Raw genomic sequence first — 23,855 nt, forward strand, 5'->3', positions numbered from 1 at the left:
CAAACATTTCGCTACACTCGCATTAACATCTGCTAACCATGGGTATGTGACCAATACAATTTGATTTGATTTGAGTAGGGATTCTTCAATAAAGTATTTGTTGGCAGTCAACGAGAGATTACTTATTTTCATGGACATTTTTTAAATTGAAAAATACTGTACCAAACATCTTAGTTAAACGTAAAATTGAGCGACAGATCTCTTCGGCAAAAATGTCCAAATTAAAGACAGATTTCTTGAGTTATCTTAGATGAATTCTGACTATTTTGAGGAAGTGTATACTGGCTACGGAATCTCAAAATGGACAAACAGTACTATTGGTGCCATTTTCTCATTTTTCAAGCGAAGGTCTTTCAAGGGAGTATGCGAGCACACTCGTTGGGTTCGGGTAGCGAAGTTCAGCTAGGAGCCAGCCAAACTGAAGCATGCTGACTGACACCTTAAGGCCTGTCTCTCCACAACCTGTCTGTCAGCTTCACCCTTCCTTCCTTCCTTCCTTCCTTCCTTCCTTCCTTCCTTCCTTCCTTCCTTCCTTCCTTCCTTCCTTCCTTCCTTCCTTCCTTCCTTCCTTCCTTCCTTCCTTCCGCTCTGTCACTACTCAGCAATTGTAAAGGGAAGGAGGAGAACGAGGGGAAAGGGCCTACAGGCCGGCTACGAGAGGAGAAAACAACCTCAGAACAAAACAACCCCAATAAATACAAGATAGGAAAGGCCACTCTTCAACCGTTTTCCAAAGGGACTCCTTTCCTCAGTAAGCTCCTTTAAGTTTTTCTCGTCCTGTTGAAAATCGATAGAGCCTTGAATTGTACATCATCTGTCATCTCACAGCACCCTGTGGCCCCCTGCCATTGATCTAGATGAGGGATGTGACCAGTTGTCTCCTCCACTTAACGTGCGCGTACTAATCTCCCTCCATACCCCATTAGCTGAGTAGCATCTATCCCCATACTAATAAACCAAGGTATTGTACGAGCCCATCTCATATTTATATCCATCAGTAAGTTATCTTGTTCCTTCCGCTCTGATAAGCCTAGCCATTCCGTTGTGTGTGTGTGTGTGTGTGTGTGTGTGTGTGTGTGTGTGTGTGTGTGTGTGTGTGTGTGTGTGTGTGTGTGTGTGTGTGTGTGTATGCTAGGGATGGGTAAATTATTTCACAATTAGAATAAAATCCTTATTTTGTTTTCGGATATCTGGATTGTTGCTACAGTACCGGTCAAAAGTTTTGACACACCTACTCATTCCAGGGTTTATTTTATTTTTACTATTTTCTACATTGTAGAATAATAGTGAAGACATCAAAACTATGAAATAACATACAGTGGGGAGAACAAGTATTTGATACACTGCCAATTTTGCAGGTTTTCCTACTTACAAAGCATGTAGAGGTCTGTAATTTTTATCATAGGTACACTTCAACTGTGAGAGACAGAATCTAAAAAATCCAGAAAATCACATTGTATGATTTTTAAGTAATTAATTTGCATTTTATTGCATGACATAAGTATTTGATCACCTACCAACCAGTAAGAATTCCAGCTCTCACAGACCTGTTAGTTTTTCTTTAAGAAGCCCTCCTGTTCTCCACTCATTACCTGTATTAACTGCACCTGTTTGAACTCGTTACCTGTATAAAAGACACCTGTCCACACACTCAATCAAACAGACTCCAACCTCTCCACAATGGCCAAGACCAGAGAGCGGTGTAAGGACATCAGGGATAAAATTGTAGACCTGCACAAGGCTGGGATGGGCTACAGGTCAATAGGCAAGCAGCTTGGTGAGAAGGCAACAACTGTTGGCGCAATTATTAGAAAATGGAAGAAGTTCAAGATGACGGTCAATCACCCTCGGTCTGGGGCTCCATGCAAGATCTCACCTCGTGGGGCATAAATGATCATGAGGAAGGTGAGGGATCAGCCCAGAACTACACGGCAGGACCTGGTCAATGACCTGAAGAGAGCTGGGACCACAGTCTCAAAGAAAATCATTAGTAACACACTACGCCGTCATGGATTAAAATCCTGCAGCGCACGCAAGGTCCCCCTGCTCAAGCCAGCGCATGTCCAGGCCCATCTGAAGTTTGCCAATGACCATCTGGATGATTCAGAGGAGGAATGGGAGAAGGTCATGTGGTCTGATGAGACAAAAATAGAGCTTTTTGGTCTAAACTACACTCGCCGTGTTTGGAGGAAGAAGAAGGATGAGTACAACCCCAAGAACACCATCCCAACCGTGAAGCATGGAGGTGAAAACATAATTCTTTGGGGATGCTTTACTGCAAAGGGGACAGGACGACTGCACCGTATTGAGGGGAGGATGGATGGGGCCATGTATCGCGAGATCTTGACCAACAACCTCCTTCCCTCAGTAAGAGCATTGAAGATGGGTCGTGGCTGGGTCTTCCAGCATGACAACGACCTGAAACACACAGCCAGGGCAACTAAGGAGTGGCTCCGTAAGAAGCATCTCAAGGTCCTGGAGTGGCCTAGCCAGTCTCCAGACCTGAACCCAATACAAAATCTTTGGAGGGAGCTGAAAGTCCGTATTGCCCAGCGACAGCCCTGAAACCTGAAGGATCTGGAGAAGGTCTGTATGGAGGAGTGGGCCAAAATCCCTGCTGCAGTGTGTGCAAACCTGGTCAAGAACTACAGGAAATGTATGATCTCTGTAATTGCAAACAAAGGTTTCTGTACCAAATATTAAGTTCTGCTTTTATGATGTATCAAGTACTTATTTCATGCAATAAAATGCAAATTAATTACTTAAAAATCATACAATGTGATTTTCTGGATTTTTGTTTTAGATTCCGTCTCTCACAGTTGAACTGTACCTATGATAAAAATTACAGACCTCTACATGGTTTGTAAGTAGGAAAACCTACAAAATCGGCAGTGTATCAAATACTTGTTCTCCCCACTGTATATGGAATCATGTAGTAACCAAATTTGTTTTGTTGACAAAACCAAATGGATTTTAGATTCTTCAAAGTAGTTACCCAACAACTTCTCTGCATATGTGGGAACTCCTTCAAGACTGTTGGAAAAGCATTCCAGGTAAAGCTGGTTGAGAGAATGTCAAGCGTGTGCAAAGCTGTCATCAAGGCAAAGCGTGGCTACGTTGAAGAATCCAAAATTAATTTTGATTTGATTAACACTTTTTTTGGTTACTATATGATTCCATATGTGTAATTTCATAGTTTTGATGTCTTCACTATTATTTTACAATGTAGAAAGTAGTAAAATAAAAACCCTTGAATGAGTAGGTGTGCCCAAACTTTTGACTAGTACTGTTGTCTCATCCTGACCAGTAAAAGGGGTTATTTGTCATTGTAGTTTGGTCAGGGCGTGGCAGGGGGTGTTTGTTTTGTGTGTTTCGGTGTTTTTGGGTTTAGGTTCTATGTTATCTATTTCTATGTTCATATCTAGTTTTCTATTTCTATGTTGGGTTTTTGGCAATGACCTCCAATTAGAGGAAGCTGGTTGTCGTCTCTAATTGGAGGCCATATTTAGTTGTGTTTGTTTTCACTTGTGTTTTGTGGGTGGTTGTTTTCTGTATAGCCTGTGTTGCCTTATGGAACTGTTATCGTCGTTTGTTTATTTAGTTTAAGTGTTTTCTTTAAATAAATTAAGAAGATGAGCACTTTACCCGCTGCGCCTTAATCCAATCCTTACGACGCCCATGACAACTGTATGTATACATGCATACACACACTCTTCTCTCTTGGCCAATCAGAATGCCACAACAGCACAGTTTGTTTCTGAATTTGATCAATTGTTGATGTGTTGTGTTTTCTGAGGTGCCATAGAATGCATCCTTTTCATTTCATGATTTTATTTTCAATTAAATATTTCTAATTAACCCTTATAGATTTATGCACAGTTTATGCACACTGTAAACATATTTTACATTTTAGTTGTGCAGAACAGAACAGAGCAGAGCAGAGAACAGAGAACAGAAAGGAGCAGAGAACAGAGAACAGAACAGAACAGAGGAGAACAGAACAGAGGAGAACAGAACAGAGGAGAGCAGAACAGAGGAGAGCAGAACAGAGGAGAACAGAGGAGAACAGAACAGAACAGAGGAGAACAGAGGAGAAGAGAGCAGAACAGAGGAGAACAGAGGAGAAGAGAGCAGAACAGAGGAGAACAGAGGAGAAGAGAGCAGAACAGAGGAGAACAGAGGAGAAGAGAGCAGAACAGAGGAGAACAGAGGAGAAGAGAGCAGAACAGAGGAGAACAGAGGAGAGCAGAACAGAGGAGAAGAGAGGGAGCAGCAGAACAGAGGAGAAGAGAGGAGTAGAGAGCAGAAGAGAGGAGAAGAGAGCAGAACAGAGGAGAAGAGAGGAGAGCAGAACAGAGGAGAAGAGAGGAGTAGAGAGCAGAAGAGAGGAGAAGAGAGCAGAACAGAGGAGAAGAGAGCAGAACAGAGGAGAACAGAGGAGAAGAGAGCAGAACAGAGGAGAAGAGAGCAGAACAGAGGAGAACAGAACAGAGCCTGGTCACGTAGAGACGTCTGCCTCAGAGGCAGCAACAGCAGTTAACAGTCAATGGATCCCTGAGCCGTGCTTCAGACGGCCCACTAGTGTATTCCTACTGTTCTTAGAAGTCATAACCAGAGGCACTTTCAGACAATTCCATGTGTGATGAACTGTGAAATGTAACAAAAGCCCTATTACCACGAGAGGGATTTGGGATGGCATTGCATTAGTGAGGGAGAAAGGAGAAACTTAGTCATGTGGAATACATCAAAAATCCCTGTGTCATAGAACTGAGAGATTAACCAATGGGTTCGCTGGTATTATTCAGGAATCCTCTATTCCTAATGGTTAGCTGGTATTATTCAGGAACCCTCTATTCCTAATGGTTAGCTGGTATTATTCAGGAATCCTCTATTCCTAATGGTTCGCTGGTATTATTCAGGACTCCTCTATTCCTAATGGTTAGCTGGTATTATTCAGGAATCCTCTATTCCTAATGGTTAGCTGGTATTATTCAGGAACCCTCTATTCCTAATGGTTAGCTGGTATTATTCAGGAATCCTCTATTCCTAATGGTTAGCTGGTATTATTCAGGAACCCTCTATTCCTAATGGTTAGCTGGTATTATTCAGAAACCCTCTATTCCTAATGGTTAGCTGGTATTATTCAGGAATCCTCTATTCCTAATGGTTAGCTGGTATTATTCAGGAACCATCTATTCCTAATGGTTAGCTGGTATTATTCAGGAATCCTTTATTCCTAAATAATTCCATTGGTAGGAAAGGGCTGAGCATATTACCTTAGAGACAGTGTGGGTTTTCAGCTATTCAATAGCAACGCGACAGATAGAACAGGGACCCAGATTGTTCACCAGGTATATACATTGAAGCATTTCCACTCTAGGTTAGTTGAGATATCAGTTAGCGTTATTCTTTCTAGGTTAGTAGAGATATCAGTTAGCGTTATTCTTTCTATGTTAGTAGAGATATCATTTAGCATTATTCTTTCTTTTAGAGATATCAGTTAGCGTTATTCTTTCTAGGTTAGTAGAGATATCAGTTAGCATTTTTCTTTCAAGTAGAGATATCAGTTAGCATTATTCTTTCTAGTAGAGATATCAGTTAGTGTTATTCTTTCTAGTAGAGATATCAGTTAGCATTTTTCTTTCAAGTAGAGATATCAGTTAGCATTATTCTTTCTAGTAGAGATATCAGTTAGTGTTATTCTTTCTAGTAGAGATATCAGTTTGCGTTATTCTTTCTAGGTTAGTTGAGATATCATTTAGCATTATTCTCTCTAGGTTAGTAGAGATATCAGTTAGCATTATTCTTTCTAGGTTAGTAGAGATATCAGTTAGCATTATTCTTTCGGTAGTAGAGATATCAGTTAGCGTTATTCTTTCTAGAAGAGATATCAGTTAGGGTTATTCTTTCTAGGTTAGTTGAGTTAACATTTAGCATTATTCTTTCTAGGTTAGTAGAGATATCAGTTAGCATTATTCTCTCTAGGTTAGTAGAGATATCAGTTAGCGTTATTCTTTCTAGGTTAGTAGAGATATCAGTTAGCATTATTCTTTCTAGGTTAGTAGAGATATCAGTTAGCGTTATTCTTTCTAGGTTAGTAGAGATATCAGTTAGCATTATTCTTTCTAGGTTAGTAGAGATATCAGTTAGCATTATTCTTTCTAGGTTAGTAGAGATATCAGTTAGCATTATTCTTTCTAGGTTAGTAGAGATATCAGTTAGCATTATTCTTTCTAGGTTAGTAGAGATATCAGTTAGCGTTATTCTTTCTAGGTTAGTAGAGATATCATTTAGCATTATTCTTCCTTTGACTGACAATTTATCTTGATCTTATTTGTGTTGCTTACAGGAAAGGGTAAACATGCTGCCTGAAGAGAATGTTCCTGCATTAATGTTTGTGTGTGTGTGTGTGTGTGTGTGTGTGTGTGTGTGTGTGTGTGTGTGTGTGTGTGTGTGTGTGTTGTGTGTGTGTGTGCCCGCATGTGTGTGTGTGTGTGTGTGTGTGTGTGTCAATAGCCCAAATACCCAAATATGTTGATGAGTGGAAGCTCAGCAACCAACACTGGGAGAGAGGGATCTGGGCCGACATTCTGACGATTTTACAAACAGAGTGGACTAAGTTTTGTAGGCTTTACCCTTTAAAAAAACAAAAAACAAACAAATGCAGTGTTTAGAAAGAGTGCAAAGGGCGATTTGAGTTATTGCACACGCGCACTTCACAGAGAAGGCGTTCCCTAATGGAAATATGCAAATACAAATTAGAACGCGCCAATAGGTTCTCACTAGCTGGTGCTTGGCTCTGCCCACCTCCTTGCTTGTTCTGCCCACTCAGCTTCACTAGCCTCCCATTTGAAATGACAGGCTGTGGTGTATCTTGGGTTAGTTATAAAAAAAAAGAAATCTTTGTCAAGCCCTCCATGGCTGGGAATCTCTATGCTAATTCCTGGACTAATCCATCGGAAATAAATGTATTTCCAATCTGATGAAGAATTGTCATTTCAGAAATCACTGATGCTAAACATTTATTTGTTTTATTCTGAGACAGAAAACCAAACCTCTCCTTATCACGTGAACTAACCGTGTGTACAGTCCGGAAGCCATTATGGATATGACATCACACTGCTTGTCTCTCCTGCTCAAATGTATCATTTGACGTTGAAAACACAAGACAGAGATAATGGAACATTTCTGCTGTTTCATTTTATTGTCCTCATCACACTGTGCATCCCAAATGGCACCCTATTCCCTACATAGTGCACTACTTTTAACCAGATCCCTATGGCACCCTATTGCCTACATAGGGCACTACTTTTAACCAGATCCTTAGGGGCCCTGGTCAAAAGTAGTGCACTATGTGTAAGGAACAAGGTGCCATTTGGGGCACAGTCTATTATATCCCGTCAGAGGGCAACAATATGCTGATGACAGAGAGCATCATGGGAGTGGAAAAAGAAGGAACTATCTTATCTTGTTTTGGCAGAATCCACGGTGTGGCACCCGCCCCTGTGTGTGTTTGTGTGTGATTGTGTTACATGAGGCTATATCTGCCGTTCTCCAGTTTGCTCTAGTTTATTCACTGTTTTGTCTGACCTGGAAAGACATGCAACGATGATTAATAACTTCAACCAGTATAGTAACTAATCCCCTGGACTGTTTCTCCCCTCAGCCCTGTGTCGTTGTATCACTGCTGTAGCAGCAGCAGCAACATTTCACTTAGCAGACGCTTGTATCCAAGGCCATCTACAGTACATGGGGTGCATTTGGACTATGTGTATGTACCCATTAAGTACAGTAGTCTCACACCACCATACAACGCCGACATCCCCAATGGCACCCTATCCCCTGGGACCTGGTCAAAAGTAATGCATTATTACGGGGAATATGATGTCATTTGGGACGCATATTGTCTCACACCGCCTCTCCTCCTCTGTGTAATGGAGGACCCCCGGTCTACAGAGGTGCCTGGGCCACGGAGGGCTGGGCAGGCTAAGCTGCGACATGCCATTAAAACTTGATATGTGGAAAATGTCCTCCATCACCTTGATAATAGGCTTCTGTTGCACTACAGCCTGCCTGCCCAGGGCGGATGGATAAGATGCTAGTAGCTGCATGGGGAGAGTCTGGAGGAATAATTAAATGATATAAACATCTCTCGCCGTCACGCCCTCCGCCTTGTGCCTCATGCAAACTTTATAGCCGAGCTTCCCTGCACCCGCAGCTGAAAAATTAAGTGGACAGCCTACTCCGACGATCAACGTCACTGGCTGTGTTTAACCTTGCAGTATTTCTTCTGGTCAAATATTACACTCTCAATATTATTGTCCCTTCCTAAACTTAGGCAATATTTCCTGGTGTTTAGTGCAGGGTGTATTGTTGCTTTAACGTCAGATAAAACAATAAATGGTTTCCTTGTCTGTGGTTTGAGGGGGGTAATTAAATTGTTTCAAAGGAGAAACGTTCTTGACTGTGCTGATTTATGATAATGTGCGACAAACAAAATAAAACACGTTTTGTTGTGATTTCTAAGTGACTTTACTAGATGACGTTGTCATACCTGTCAGCTTGTTTCGGGGGCAATCTAGCTCATGATCCTGAATCAAACCATTACTTACAGCTACCAACTCTAACAGGGAAATGAAACACACGTTGTCGTTCAGTTTGACTTTTGATACAGAACTGGTTCAGTGAAAAGTATTTCAACAGGCGCCAATGATTTGGTTCAGACTGATAAGTCTACTTAATAATCTTCTGACGTTCAACAGTTCTATTGAAAAGGTAATTTTTCAATGCTGTTAAAATGCTAATATTTTCCAGTCCAGCTTCATTTAAGGATGTCAGCACATTCTGAAAAGCTTCCTTCTAAGTCTTGTTTTACATTCTTTCCCCTCATGAATATAGCATGAATAAACTATTTGATTAAAATGAATGCCAATGTTTGTCTGATATCAAAATTGTAGTCCCCGGTAATCTCTTTCCTATTCCCCTAGGGTTAGCGTTAGGTTGAGGGATAGCAGGGTGCCCTGGGAGGTAGTGGAACAGCCCCTACAGGTTAGGATGAGGGTGTAGTGGAACAGCCCCTAAGGGTTAGGATGAGGGTATAGTGGAACAGCCCTGAGGGCTAGGGGAACACCCCTGAGGGCTAGGGTTAGGATGAGGGTTAGGGGTAGTGGAACACCCCTGAGGGCTAGGGATAGGATGAGGGTTAGGGGTATTGGAACACCCCTGAGGGCTAGGGTTAGGATGAGGGTTAGGGGTAGTGGAACACCCCTGAGGACTAGGGTTAGGATGAGGGTTAGGGGTAGGGGTAGTGTAACACCCATGAGGGCTAGGGTTAGGATGAGGGTTAGGGGTAGTGGAACACCCCTGAGGGCTAAGGTTAGGATGAGGGTTAGGGGTAGGGGTAGTGTAACACCCCTGAGGGCTAGGGTTAGGATGAGGGTTTGGGGTAGTGGAACAGCCCTGAGGGCTAGGGTTAGGATGAGGGTTAGTGGAACACCCCTGAGGGCTAGGGTTAGGATGAGGGTTAGGGTGTAGTGGAACAGCCCTGGGCACTAGGGTTAGGATGAGGGTTAGTGGAACAGCCCTGAGGACTAGGGTTAGGATGAGGATGAGGGTTAGTGGAACACCCCTGAGGGCTAGGGTTAGGATGAGGGTTAGGGTGTAGTGGAACAGCCCTGAGGACTAGGGTTAGGATGAGGGTTAAGGGTAGAGGAACAGCCCTGAGGACTAGGGTTAGGATGAGGGTTAGTGGAACAGCCTTGAGGGCTAGGGTTAGGATGAGGGTTAGTGGAACAGCCTTGAGGGCTAGGGTTAGCATGACAGTTAAGGGTAGTGGAACAGCCCTGAGGACTAGGGTTAGGATGAGGGTTAGGGGTAGAGGAACAGCCCTGAGGGCTAGGGTTAGGATGAGGGTTAAGGGTAGTGGAACAGCCCTGAGGACTAGGGTTAGGATGAGAGTTAGGGTGTAGTGGAACACCCCTGAGGACTAGGGTTAGGATGAGGGTTAGGAGTAGAGGAACAGCCCTGAGGACTAGGGTTAGGATGAGGGTTAAGGGTAGGGGAACAGCCCTGAGGACTATGGTTAGGATGAGGGTTAGTGGAACAGCCTTGAGGGCTAGGGTTAGGATGAGGGTTAAGGGTAGTGGAACAGCCCTGAGGACTAGGGTTAGGATGAGGGTTAGGGGTAGTGGAACAGCCCTGAGGACTAGGGTTAGGATGAGAGTTAGGGTGTAGTGGAACACCCCCTGTCTGACTGAAGAGCTTAGAGAAAGGGTTACTAAGGTAACAATTGTCTTTGTCTATATAAGGCCAACAATATTTTCAGATGCAATCTCTCGGACAGAAGAGTGGCACACTGACTAAACCAATGAATCAATGGATGAATGAAACAATGAATGAATGAATGATCCTCCATGTAATTTACATCTCAGAGATGGATCCTCACAACGTTGTATTACATAGCTTTCCTTGCTCTGGTGTCCATCTATTGCCTAAATGACATTAGAAACAAAGGGGAAGACATACTGTAATAAAAAGAGGAGTCCATAATGAAGAACATGTTGCGTAAGTGAGATAGCCCTGTCTCTGTCTGTCACCTAGGAATACGGTTAATGACCTCTTATGAATGGTGGCTGTGCCGAAGGACGTTTTAATCATCTCTGTCTTAGTTTCCTAATTTAGTTTTGATTGGCTATGAAAATGCATCGCAGCACTCCGGATTCAGGTTCCAACCATCATCAGCACTTCCTGGTTGTGAGAGAGGGAATATACACCTAGATGCGTGCACACACCCACACATGCGCACACACACACGCACACACACGTGGGGACAGACACACACACACACACGTGGGGACAGACACACGCACACACACACACATGCGGGCACGTGCGCACACACACGCACACACACATTCATGCAGGAACATTCTCTTCAGGCAGCATGTGTTTACACTTTCCTGTAAGCAACATAAATAAGATCAAGATAAATTGTCAGTCAAAGGAAGAATAACGCTAACTGATATCTCTACTAACCTAGAAAGAATAACGCTAACTGATATCTCTACTAACCTAGAAAGAATAACGCTAACTGATATCTCTACTAACCTAGAAAGAATAACGCTAACTGATATCTCTACTAACCTAGAAAGAATAACGCTAACTGATATCTCTACTAACCTAGAAAGAATAACGCTAACTGTTATCTCTACTAACCTAGAAAGAATAATGCTAAATGATATCTCAACTAACCTAGAAAGTGGTTGTTCACGGTTAGCCTCACTTACTAGAAGAAACAACAGACTCTGGATATCCCAGTTGGAATATTCCCGGAATTAAGAGGGAACAAGTACGAAATCCAGATGAATCCAACTCGAATTTCTGAAAATCCTGGGAATTTACCAGACTTCTGCAACCCTAGTAAGGTGTTCAGAGCAACTCATTCCATCTGAATATTTAAAAAAAAACTGAAACCTCTCCAGAACACTCATCTCCTTCTGTTAAACCCCTCCGGAGATGTGACTGGCACGCCATCTCCACTTCTGCATACTCCCTGCCCTTTTCTAGCTGTCGCAGGCAACTCATAAACTATAACTAAAGGGGACGAAGAAATGTAATATCACGGCAGTGTGTTATAGTTCACCAGGCGTCAACTTATTGCTCCAGCACAGCTCACTGGATTGCTATAAGAAATAAAGGCCTCGCGAAGTAGATGATGGGACTGCTGTCTCCCTGCTAGGGATGGGCATTTGGGGGATTCCTCATTGAAACTACAGTGTATTTCGAAAGTATTCAGAACCCTTGACTTTTCCACATTTTGTTACATTACAGCCTTATTCTAAAATGGATTAAATAGTTTTTTCCCCTCATCAATCTACACACAATACCCCATAATGACAAAGCAAAAGACAGACATTTTTGCTAGTTTATATATATAAAATATCTGAAATATAAAATGCACATAGGTATTCAGACACTTTGTTGAAGCACCTTCGGCAGCGATTTGTCACAGTTGTTGTCTTCGTCTTCTGACGATAATGCGAAATCGTCATCAGAAAATGTGGACCAAAACGCAGCAGGTACGTGAATGCTCATCTTGATTTTTAATTAATCTCAAAAATGAACATACAAAATAACAAAACACAAAAAACGAACACTCGACAAATAAACAGTCTGGTAAGGCACAAAGCTATACACAGAATAATCACCCACAAATAACACATACAAACACACCCTAATATATGGGACTCTCAATCAAAGGCAGATAGACAACACCTGCCTTCAACTGAGAGTCCCAACCCCAATCAACCAAACATAGAAACACACACACTAGACTAACCCTAGAATTAACTAAACATAAACCAAAACCCGGAAATACTAAATCAAACACCCTTTACACAAACACAACACCCCGAACCACATAAAACAAATACCCCCTGCCACGCCCTGACCAAACTACAAAACAATTAACCTTATATACTGGCCAGGACGTGACACGATTACAGCCTCGAGTCTTCTTGGGTATGATGCAGCAAGCTTTGCACACCTGTATTTGGGGAGTTTCTCCCATTCTTCTCTGCCGGTCCTCTCAAGCTCTGTCAGGCTGGACGGGGAGCGTCACTGCACAGCTATTTTCAGGTCTCTCCAGATATGTTCGATAGGGTTCAAATTTGGGGAGTTTCTCCCATTCTTCTCTGCCGATCCTCTCAAGCTCTGTCAGGTTGGATGGGGAGCGTTGCTGCACAGCTATTTTCAGGTCTCTCCAGAGATGTTCGATAGGGTTCAAGTCCGGGCTCTGCCTAGGCCACTCAAGGCCATTCAGAGACTTGTCCCGAAGCCACTCCTGCGTTGTCTTGGCTGTGTGCATAGGGTCATTGTCCTGTTGGAAATGGAACCTTCACCCCAGTCTGAGATCCTGAGCGCTCTGGAGCAGGTTTCCCTTGATCCTGACTAGTCTCCCAGTTCATCCCACTGAAGAACATCCCCACAGCATAATGCTGCCACCACCATGCTTCACCGTAGTGATGGTGCCAGGTTTCCTCTAGACGTGACACTTGGCATTCAGACCAAAGAGTTCAATCTTGGTTTCATCAGACCAGAGAATCTTGTTTCTCATGGTCTGAGATACATTTAGGTGCCTTTTGGCAAACTCCAATTTGGCTGTCATGTGCCTTTTCCTGAGGAGTGGCTTCCTCTCTACCAGAAAAGCTTGATTGGTGGAGTGCTGCAGAGATGATTGTCCTTCTGGAAGGTTCTTCCATCTCCACAGAGGAACTCTGGAGCTCTGTCAGAGTGACCATCGGGTTCTTGGTCACCTCCCAGGCCCATCTCTCCAAATTGCTCAGTTTGGCTGGGAGACCAGCCATTTAAGAATGATGGGGGCCCCTGTGTTCTTGGAGACCTTCAATGTTGCAGTCATTTTTTGGTACCCTTCCCCAGATCTATGCCTCAACAGAATCCTGCCTCTGAGCTCTACGGACAATTCCTTCGACCTCATGGCTTGGTTTTTGCTCTGACATGCACTGTCAACAGTGGGACCTTATATAGACAGGTGTGTGCCTTTCCAAATCATGTCCAGTCATTTGAATTTACCAGAGGTGGACTCCAATCAAGTTGTAGAAACATCTCAAGGATGATCAATGGAAACAGGATGCACCTGAGGTCAATTTCGAGTCTCATAGCAAAGGGTCTGAATACTTATGTAAATAAGGTATCTGTTTTTTATTTTAAATAAAACATTCTAAAAACCTGTTTATACTTTGTCATTATGGGTTATTGTTTGTAGATTGAATGATTTAAAAAAAATGCAATCCATTTAAGAATAAGGCTGTAACGTAACAAAATGTGGAAAAAGTCAAGGGGTCTGAATACTTTCCGAATGCTCTGTACATAGAACAAGACCCTGATTTGGGGGTTTTCCATAGAGGAAGTATCGTTGAGATATATTTAACATTGTATATTAAAGCATAATTGAGACATAATTAATTGAAGATAGAATATTTGTGACGTTTTGTCCTTACCCAGGCCTCATTTAAGACTCCATAATGTTTAATGTGTAGATGCTACCAAGCAAATGTTGGTGTCATATGAAGCTTTACCCCTTGCTCTGTAATATGAGTAGTATTTTGATTTCAATAACAATTTTCTTACATTAATTTATTAAAAAATGAACATTTAAAATATAAAATGTTTGATTTGGCACATCTTTTTATATTTTTTTAACATAATATACTCTACTGGCATATCAAAGTTGCAGAGTGGGATCTCTGCAATTTTTTATTAAAATTAGGGCCCATTTTATTTGGGCTATCCTCGACTAAAAAAAATCTTGGTTGACTGAAAGTCATCTGTTCTTTCGACCAATCGATTGGTGAAAATGTTTAAACGTGTATTTTTCCATATATAAACCACACCCTACTGTATGTGTTTTTAATAAAATCAACTATATGCATTGAGCTTGTCTAATGCTTTAAGCTTACTGTTGAAATAAGACGCAGATTCCTGAAGAGGGAGCCAGAGATCCAGAGACAGCTATTCTCCTCCCACTCCTGCTAGCATTCACAGATTTAGCCATTTCTCTCCTGATGTTGCAGGTAATAGGTTACACCAGGAGTCGACAACCTTTCTCATGTGGAATGACCATTTATCTTACCATTTCTACCAATCTGGATGCCAGTTATGGTTTTGATATGCACATTTTCGTGGAACAGTTTCATTTAATTTATAATAAAGTCATCATATCTCAAAATCATTGGCATGTGATTAATCGAAATTCTATCCAAATCTAATAGAAAATGATAAACCTAAAAAGTAACTTCTATTGCCATTGCCAAATATGCAAAAAAAAATAGCCCTACATAAAGCCAACAAATAAATACAATGCAGCCTGCAGGTAGGAAATATTCTGATAAAAATAAATATCCTATAAATTACATTGGCTACGCATGGCCTGTCTGCAACAAATGTGAAACATTGTATCGACCAATAACGTCATTAGTGGTGGTGCGTTAAACCAATCAGAACAACTATCAGATCCCCAACTGAGCACATTTACATGTCTACATTTGCACGCAGGCCAGGTAGCCTATAGGCCTACTTCTATGCGTGCGCGTACTTACTCAACATTGACAGGAGCGCTCCAAACAAAATACAATGACTAAATTGACAAAACTTGTCAACGAAATTAAATAAACTAAAACTTGTTTCTCACAAGTGTAGCATAGGTTGCGCCCCTAGCAAACAATGTGTCCACTCCAATAACGAGAACGGTAAGACTGGAATAATAATATTGAATGTATTAACAGAAATTACCATAACCAAAGTAACAAACATTGTAGATTAGAAATGATAGGAATTAACGGTAAACTGGTGATATATACATGTAATGGTGAATTGATAGACACTAACAATCAAACGCAAACAATTCACACAAATAAGTTATGAAACAATGAATGAGCACAAATTGGCGGGAGAGAGCGCGTTCTGGAGAGAGAAGTTGCATTGTTCATCTGGGCGCATGGTCCATCCGTAATCTGCATTGGCCGTGCAGTATTTACGGTGGTATTGCCTCAGCAGAAGTCAGGGCATTCATACTTCTTGCACTTAGGGGACCAGTGCAGAGCTGTTGTGAAGGAAGTGAGTTTGTGTTTATACAGGATGTACTGCCCCCACCTACCATCAACTAATCATGTCAATGTGTAGCTATACAGAGCCCTTTGCATTGTTCAAACATGTGGGAGGCACAATGGTGATGCGGAACGGGGCTCGATTTGGCCTCTGGAGGCTCCGCAATTGCTTCACAGACACACTCCATATGGATCCTCCCACCAGATTTTCGGATCAAGCATGAATTGGCTTTTAGTCTAGGCCTCCGCAATGGATTAATTCACTGAGATGGGTGCAAATATATAATATATATATATATATATATATATATATATATATATATATAATATATATATATATATATATATATATAGAGTACCAGTCAAAAGTGTGGACACACCTACTCATTCCAGGGCGTTGTCTTTATTTTAACTTTTTTCTACATTTTAGAATAATAGTGAACTATGAAATAACACATATGGAATCATGTAGTAACCAAAAGAATTGTTAAACAAATGAAAATATATTTTATATTTGAGATTCTTCAAAGTAGTATCATGACGTTGCCCTGTTGGTGAGGTGTATGACCCCCATAAATACCTTTCCCACTTTTCTCTCTCTACTCTACAGAATGGGCTCTTGCAAAGCCCTTTGTTAACATAGAGAGAGTATGGTAACATCAAAAGGTTGGGAATGGAACAATCTTTATGTAATCCAACAAGTTCAAAGTGTCCGTTGGTACTTAAAGACTATGATTTCAGATCAGTTGTTGTCTGGGACATTATATCTGATGATAGGACAACATAAACTGTATCTTGGAAAGTCTACACAATCAGATTCACATGGAATTGTTGTGCAATTTAAATGTTTAAATATGAAACTGTGAAAAGATGAAATGTAATTTCAGTTTTTAAAATGAGAGAATTGTTTTCATAAGTAAAATATGCTCAATCAGTGGCCACACCCACGTGAATAGGCATTGGTTGGAAATGATGAACCAACCCCTTTTCTACATTTCTATAAGAGCCTCCGGGACCCAATTCACGGCGAACTAAGCCAACCTGAGCGTGAGCTCTGGTTGCACGACTACAACCTAACGAAATTAACATTGTGTTCCCGATGACGTGAGGACTGATGTCCGTACATTTAAAAGGGCGATTTTCAACGTGGAGGTGACGATTGCCACGCTGGAAGGATGAATTTCGACAATACCAACCAGAATATAGCATGAGGTTATAGTATGGCAACTTGGTATGAACTTTGAACTCTTATTCACTAAAGAAGTGATACATCCTAGAGGTCGAGTTATCAGCAGCAGCTGTAAACGTGCGTGGCCTAGGAAAGGACGGATAATCTCTTCAGAACGAAAGGGTACTACAACGTATCCGTTCTACCACACGACGATGGTACTACAACGTATCCGTTCTACCACAAGACGACAGAATACAACGTATCCGCCCAGAAATATTCTTCAAAGGACAAGGGAGATCACTGCTGGGCAACCCAGCCTTCCATCTGCAACCAATCTATCAAAGCGCAGCTCAGAGTAAATATATTTTGTTCATTTTCCTTTTTCGAATGGGCGGTTATTTAGAATGCATAAGAATCTATATTTACGATGGCATATAGCTTCATAAGGTCTGATAGAGACCCAATCATTTTGTTCCTCAGTCTTCCCGCGCTTTCATTCAAACCCAACCCCCTTTCTTTGTGCAACCAGCCGTCATACCGGTTTCGTCTTCTAGGGACATTTTCTTTTATTACATAATTAGTAATCAATGTATGATCCATCCTGTGTATATATAATTATGTGTGATTACTTAGTAAATAAATAAATAAACCCAATTTTATATTGCTGATTCATCTTGTTAGCCAGGGTTCGTGAAGATAACCAAGAATTTTCCGACGTTCAGATGCGACTGAATAAGGTGACGATTAAATATTGACTGCTATTGATATAAAAGATTACCAGGTCTTTAAGAGTTTATTCGGAAGGCAAGAGCTCTATAAACATTCTTCCGTGGTGCCCCGACTTCCTAGTTAATTACATTTACATGATTAGTTTAATCAGGTAATATTAATTACAGAGAATTGATTTGATAAAATAGCATGCCATTTAATTTAATCCATAGTAAAAGACACAACAGTAGCCATCCTTTGCATTGATGACAGCTTTGCACACTCTACCCTCACCTCTCTCTCTCACCCTTTTATCTCTCTCTCTCTCCCCCCTCTCCCCCTCTCTTTCTCTGTATCTGCAGACCATGATGTGATTTTTGATACCTCCGTTATCACGCAGGAAGCAGATATGTAGGCCCTGGAACCAGAGGCCTAGACCCCTGCTCCTGCCTGCTGGATACGAGCCCAAATCAATTAACAGCGATTGAATTCTCAGATAGCCTGACGCTAAATGGTAATGGCCTGAATACACAGTGATCATACTCATAATGAAAACTGCTATTGGCATAATAAGCAGTGTATCGGCATTCACAGCAGCAGATATTTCACCGGTAATCGCTCAAAAATTGATTTACATTGACCCTACCAATTAAAGAATGAATGGTCCCTGTAGAGAGATGATTCATATTCTGATAAGGCTGTAGCTAATATCCTTGTTGACGTGTGCCTGGTAGGCCAGAGGCTATAAGTGTAGAACCAGCTAATGAATGATATGAGCTTGTTTAATTGAAAGACTCCAGTTCTATAAAGATCATTGGACTGTTACAAGAAGCACGCAGGCTAATAATGATTAACTTGGTTTCAAAAAGTCCCAGGAATAGAATGGTATTATTGAATCACTGGTTATGAAATTAAGCAGGGTGATTGCCATAGAATAGCACACACACACACGCACAGAGTAATACTCCTCTGTCCAAGTCTGGACCAATACGGATTACATACTGGGTGTCAAATTGAATCAATCTGGGTGATCAATACCTCAAAGGACAGTGGAAAATGACCCAATTTTGACGCTGACCCCAAGCTGAAAGAGTCCAGACATTTTAAAAGCAACCTTGGGAGTCTGTCATGGAGTCAGCGTTTTCAAAAGTGCCTCTGTCTGGCTGAATAATGTATCCTATGAATAAAACACATTAGTTACAAAACATATTGAATAATTCACTTTTCAAAGCCTCTGCATACAAGATATTAGCTCTTCACTCATTGGGTCTCTCTCTCTCTCTCTCTCTCTCTCTCTCTCTCTCTCTCTCTCTCTCTCTCTCTCTCAAAAGATCTTGACATTTTAAACAGTGCTGTTCAGATAGGATCTTTGATGGGTTGGTACACACACACATACACACACCAAAATGGATCCGCACGCCAGTGTGTTGCTGAACGTGGCCTGCTAGCTGTGATTTTCAAAGCTAAAGAGCCCAAGTGAGGAGGCCCTTCACTAATGAAAAACGTGACCCTATACAACCCTTTTACAATAGACAGACACACCAATTTAGTCCTCAAAGCAACATGCTAACTTTCAAGGGGTGTTCTCTTGATGCTAATATTCCAATGCTAATGACACTGTGTTTTATTCCACCAAGACTCTCTCAATCAGTGCCTGTGCTGTAGAGACCGACGGAAAATGAAATGAAATAAAGCTGCATCCCAATAAACCCCCAACACCAAGACGACACTTTCAACAGAGAAAATTCATTTACAAAATTGTACATTGACATGCTTTCATTTCAGGTGTATCTCATCACATGTCAAGGCATCGTTGCCAAGTGGTTAGAAACTCCAGTGAGGTGAATCTAAATGCGTTGTGGCCCCTGAGAGATCTACATGCAAGATACAATGTTTCTCTCTTAAGGGGAGATTAAATGGAAATTCATCACATACTGTATATTCCCATTACTGAGCGGTTGTGAGACCAGCAGAATACATATGGGATTCAGAATTCATTACACATTTGCATGTGTAAAAAGGCCACTTCACGCGTGTGTGTGTGTGTGTGTGTGTGTGTGTGTGTGTGTGTGTGTGTGTGTGTGTGTGTGTGTGTGTGTGTGTGTGTGTGTGTGTGTGTGTGTGTGCGTGCGTGCGTGCGTGCGTGCGTGCGTGCGTGCGTGCGTGCGTGCGTGCGTGCGTGCGTGCGTGCGCGTGTGTGTGTGCATGTGTGTGTGTGTGCTATCCTAACTTTCAGTCATATCTCCCTTACTAGCTGCGTACTGCATCCACTGGTGAGCTCTACATAACTACATTTGGGGAAAGGAAGGGACCTGTCTATGGAAGAGAAGCAGAACTTACCAGGGCGCAGTATGTCTCAGGTGGGTCTCCACAGGTGATGTTGGGTGGGTCCACCGTAACCTTCAGGTACTTGGTCATGTCCATGGCCTCAGGTTGGCAGGCCATATAATCCCAGGTGAGTCCTTCATCCGTGTACACCTGAGACTTACACACGTCGTAGTGTCCCCAGGCAGCAGGGTAGTGCTGCATGGTCTGGCACACACTGGCCCACAGCGCCTGCAGTGTCAACAACAGAGGGAAGCGCATGGCTGCTTCCTCTCAGACACGGTCTCTAGAAAAAGGGCTGTTTCTTTCTCAATGAGGAATCACTGTCTTTCCTCTCTCCCGAAACAGAGACAGAGAGACAGAGGAAAAGGGCTTTGGAGTTTATGAAATAATCCAACCTTTACAGAGAGAGGAGCCAAGGAACTGTGGCAGCATGCCAGCCTGCTGTTAACAGCTTGATGAGTGGGAGGGCAAGGTGGAGGGGGAGGGGGGGGCACCACTTGTTTTGGTCTGGAGTCCTCTCCCAACTCCTGTCCTGGTCTCTGCCGTCTATCTCTCCGGCCGGGTGGGAACGGGGGGGTGGGGTCACGGCACGCCGAGGTACGGGGTTACTGGCCCTTCCAGCAGAGAAGAGGATGGATGGAGGGAGGAGAAGTAGGTGTGGAGGAGGAGAGAGGTGACAAGCCCCTGGAGGAGGCAGCCTTTTGATACGCTGATGGAGAGATGAGTGACAGGCCGCTCAGTTTTGTTTGCTGTCAATCATGTTTCTGTTCCGCCCGGCAACGCCACCCAGGCTCTGTAGGGAGCGAGGAAAGAGGAGAAAATTAGAGGGTGAATGCCAGGCGGGAGGATAGAGTTGGGAAAGAGAGTGTTTGTGTGTGTGTGTGTGTGTGTGTGTGTGTGTGTGTGTGTTTGTGTGTGTGTGTGTGTGTGTGTGTGTGTGTGTGTGTGTGTGTGTGTGTGTGTGTGTGTGTGTGTGTGTGTGTGTGTGTGTTTGTGTGTGTGTGTGTGTGTGTGTGTGTGTGTGTGTGTGTGTGTGTGTGTGTGTGTGTGTGTGTGTGTGTGTGTGTGTGTGGATGGATAGAGTTTGACATCAGCAGGCGCTGAGTGATCCTTGAGGTGGGGGTGCCAGGTTGGGCATAGTGTATGTGTGCATTACACAGAGAGATTGGATAACCAAGGCCTGGGCCATCAAGGTGAATTGGATCCTGATGCCTTTCATACTAAGCCCACACCTCACCTCACTTTGGCTATCACTTTTCATGGGTTTCTGTTCTACACCCCCTCTCCCCAGGAGGACCAAGAGTACCAGCAGCTAAGTCTTAAATTCATCTTCTTCAACCTGTGTATAGGCCTCTCTGTCTAACATTGAGATGGGTTAAAAACACTGCCTAGCCTGAACAGGCCTCAGATGCCATGAAATAGGAAATGCCATCAGCTTAAAAAAAAACAATATTAATAAAAATACAACTTATTGCAAAGGAATACAGTAATTTATTATACCTACTGTAAAAGTACAACATTTTGTCATATTTTATTTGAATAAACATTGCCATTCTCCAATCATTTGAGTCAGATGACGGTACCTGTCTAACCTACGGAGTACTTCTACTCATACAGGCAGCAATAAAAACACATCTATTTTCATGAATGTAAAAAATAGAATTCTGTTATATTTAAATCCATCATATCAATCACAATGACCATTATCCACAGCTATGGGTGGAGATCTTAATTATATCCACCACTCTGAATGACATGAGAAAGAGAAAGAGAGATGGGGATAGAGAGAGAGAGAAAGAGAGATGGGGATGGGAGAGAGAGAGAGAGAGATATGGATAGGAGAGAGAGAGAGAGAGAGAGAGAGAGAGATGGGGATAGAGAGAGATAGATGGGATGGAGAGAGAGATAGGGATGGAGAGAGAGAGAGAGAGGGGGGGGATGGAGAGAGAGATGGATGGAGAGAGGGATGGAGAGAGAGAGAGAAGGAGAGGGGGAGAAGGGGAGGGAGAAAGAGAGAGAAGGGGAGGGAGAGAGAGAGAGACAGAGATGGGGATGGAGAGAGAGAGGGGGGTGGAGAGAGAGAGGGATGGAGAGAGAGGGATGGGAGAGAGAGAGAGAGAGAGAGGGGGTGGGAGAGAAGGGGAGGGAGAAAGAGAGAGAAGGGGAGGGAGCGAGAGGGGGAGATGGAGAGAGAGATGGGAGAAAGAGAGAAGGGGGTAAGAGAGAGGGGAAAGGGTGAGATGGAGAGAGAGAGGGGGGAGGAAGAGAGAAGGGGGTAAGAGAGAGAGGGACGAGGGTGAAATGGAGAGAGAGGGGGGGGAGGAAGAGGGAAGGGGGTAAGAGAGAGAAGGAAGGGGGTGATAGGGAGAGAGAGAGGGGGAGAGGAAGAGGGAAGGGGGTAAGAGAGAGAGGGAAGAGGGTGAGGTGGAGAGAGGGGGGGAAGAGTGAAGGGGGTAAGTGAGAGAGGGAAGAGGGTGAGATGGAGAGGGGGGGAGGAAGAGGGAATGGGCTAAGAGAGAGAGGGAAGAGGGTGAGATGGAGAGAGAGAGGGGGGAGGAAAAGGGAAGGGGGTAAGAGAGAGAGGGAAGGGGGTGATAGGGAGAGAGAGAGGGGGAGAGGAAGAGGGAAGGGGGTAAGAGAGAGAGGGAAGGGGGTGATAGGGAGAGAGAGAGGTAGAGGGAAGGGGGTAAGAGAGAGAGGGAAGGGGGTGATAGGGGAGAGAGAGGTAGAGGGAAGGGGGTAAGAGAGAGAGGGAAGGGGGTGATAGGGAGAGAGAGAGGCAGAGGGAAGGGGGTAAGAGAGAGAGGGAAGGGGGTGATAGGGAGAGAGAGGTAGAGGGAAGGGGGTAAGAGAGAGAGGGAAGGGGGTGATAGGGAGAGAGAGAGGTAGAGGGAAGGGGGTAAGAGAGAGAGGGAAGGGGGTGATAGGGAGAGAGAGAGGTAGAGGGAAGGGGGTAAGAGAGAGAGGGAAGGGGGTGATAGGGAGAGAGAGGTAGAGGGAAGGGGGTAAGAGAGAGAGGGAAGGGGGTGATAGGGAGAGAGAGGTAGAGGGAAGGGGGTAAGAGAGAGAGGGAAGGGGGTGATAGGGAGAGAGAGGTAGAGGGAAGGGGGTAAGAGAGAGAGGGAAGGGGGTGATAGGGAGAGAGAGAGGTAGAGGGAAGGGGGTAAGAGAGAGAGGGAAGGGGGTGATAGGGAGAGAGAGAGGTAGAGGGAAGGGGGTAAGAGAGAGAGGGAAGGGGGTGATAGGGAGAGAGAGAGGAAGAGGGAATGGGGTAAGAGAGAGAGGGAAGGGGGAGAGGAAGAGGGAAGGGGGTAAGAGAGAGAGGGAAGGGGGTGATAGGGAGAGAGAGGTAGAGGGAAGGGGGTAAGAGAGAGAGGGAAGGGGTGATAGGGAGAGAGAGGTAGAGGGAAGGGGGTAAGAGAGAGAGGGAAGGGGGTGATAGGGAGAGAGAGGTAGAGGGAAGGGGGTAAGAGAGAGAGGGAAGGGGGTGATAGGGAGAGAGAGAGGTAGAGGGAAGGGGGTAAGAGAGAGAGGGAAGGGGGTGATAGGGAGAGAGAGAGGTAGAGGGAAGGGGGTAAGAGAGAGAGGGAAGGGGGTGATAGGGAGAGAGAGAGGTAGAGGGAAGGGGGTAAGAGAGAGAGGGAAGGGGGTGATAGGGAGAGAGAGAGGAAGAGGGAATGGGGTAAGAGAGAGAGGGAAGGGGGTGATAGGGAAAGAGAGAGGTAGAGGGAAGGGGGAGAGGAAGAGGGAAGGGGGTAAGAGAGAAAGACCTTCACTGTTAAAGAATAAGAATGCCAATGGAAGAGACGTGGGCAGGTAAAACGGAGATATGGGAGAGGGGACAGAGATACCAGGCTAGATAAGGGGAGAGGGGACAGAGATACCCAGGCTAGATAAGGGGATAGGGGACAGAGATACCCAGGCTAGATAAGGGGAGAGGGGACAGAGATACCCAGGCTAGATAAGGGGAGAGGGGACAGAGATACCCAGGCTAGATAAGGGGAGAGGGGACAGAGATACCCAGG

General features: G+C 43.7%; 1 protein-coding gene across 1 annotated transcript in view; it reads right to left on the minus strand.

The window, feature by feature from the left end:
* Nucleotides 1–20,619, minus strand: part of LOC106590637 (netrin-G1) — a 218,324-nt gene extending 197,705 nt beyond the window's left edge. Inside the window, exon 1 of the mRNA XM_082970806.1 lies at nucleotides 19,843–20,619. Coding sequence (XP_082826932.1) covers nucleotides 19,843–20,088 — 246 coding nt within the window. The 5' untranslated portion in view covers nucleotides 20,089–20,619. The remainder of the gene's footprint in view (nucleotides 1–19,842) is intronic.
* Nucleotides 20,620–23,855: the final 3,236 nt, after the last annotated feature.

This window comes from Salmo salar, chromosome 29 (genome assembly GCF_965601325.2).
Source record: "Salmo salar chromosome 29, fSalSal1, whole genome shotgun sequence".
Lineage (NCBI taxonomy): Eukaryota > Metazoa > Chordata > Actinopteri > Salmoniformes > Salmonidae > Salmo > Salmo salar.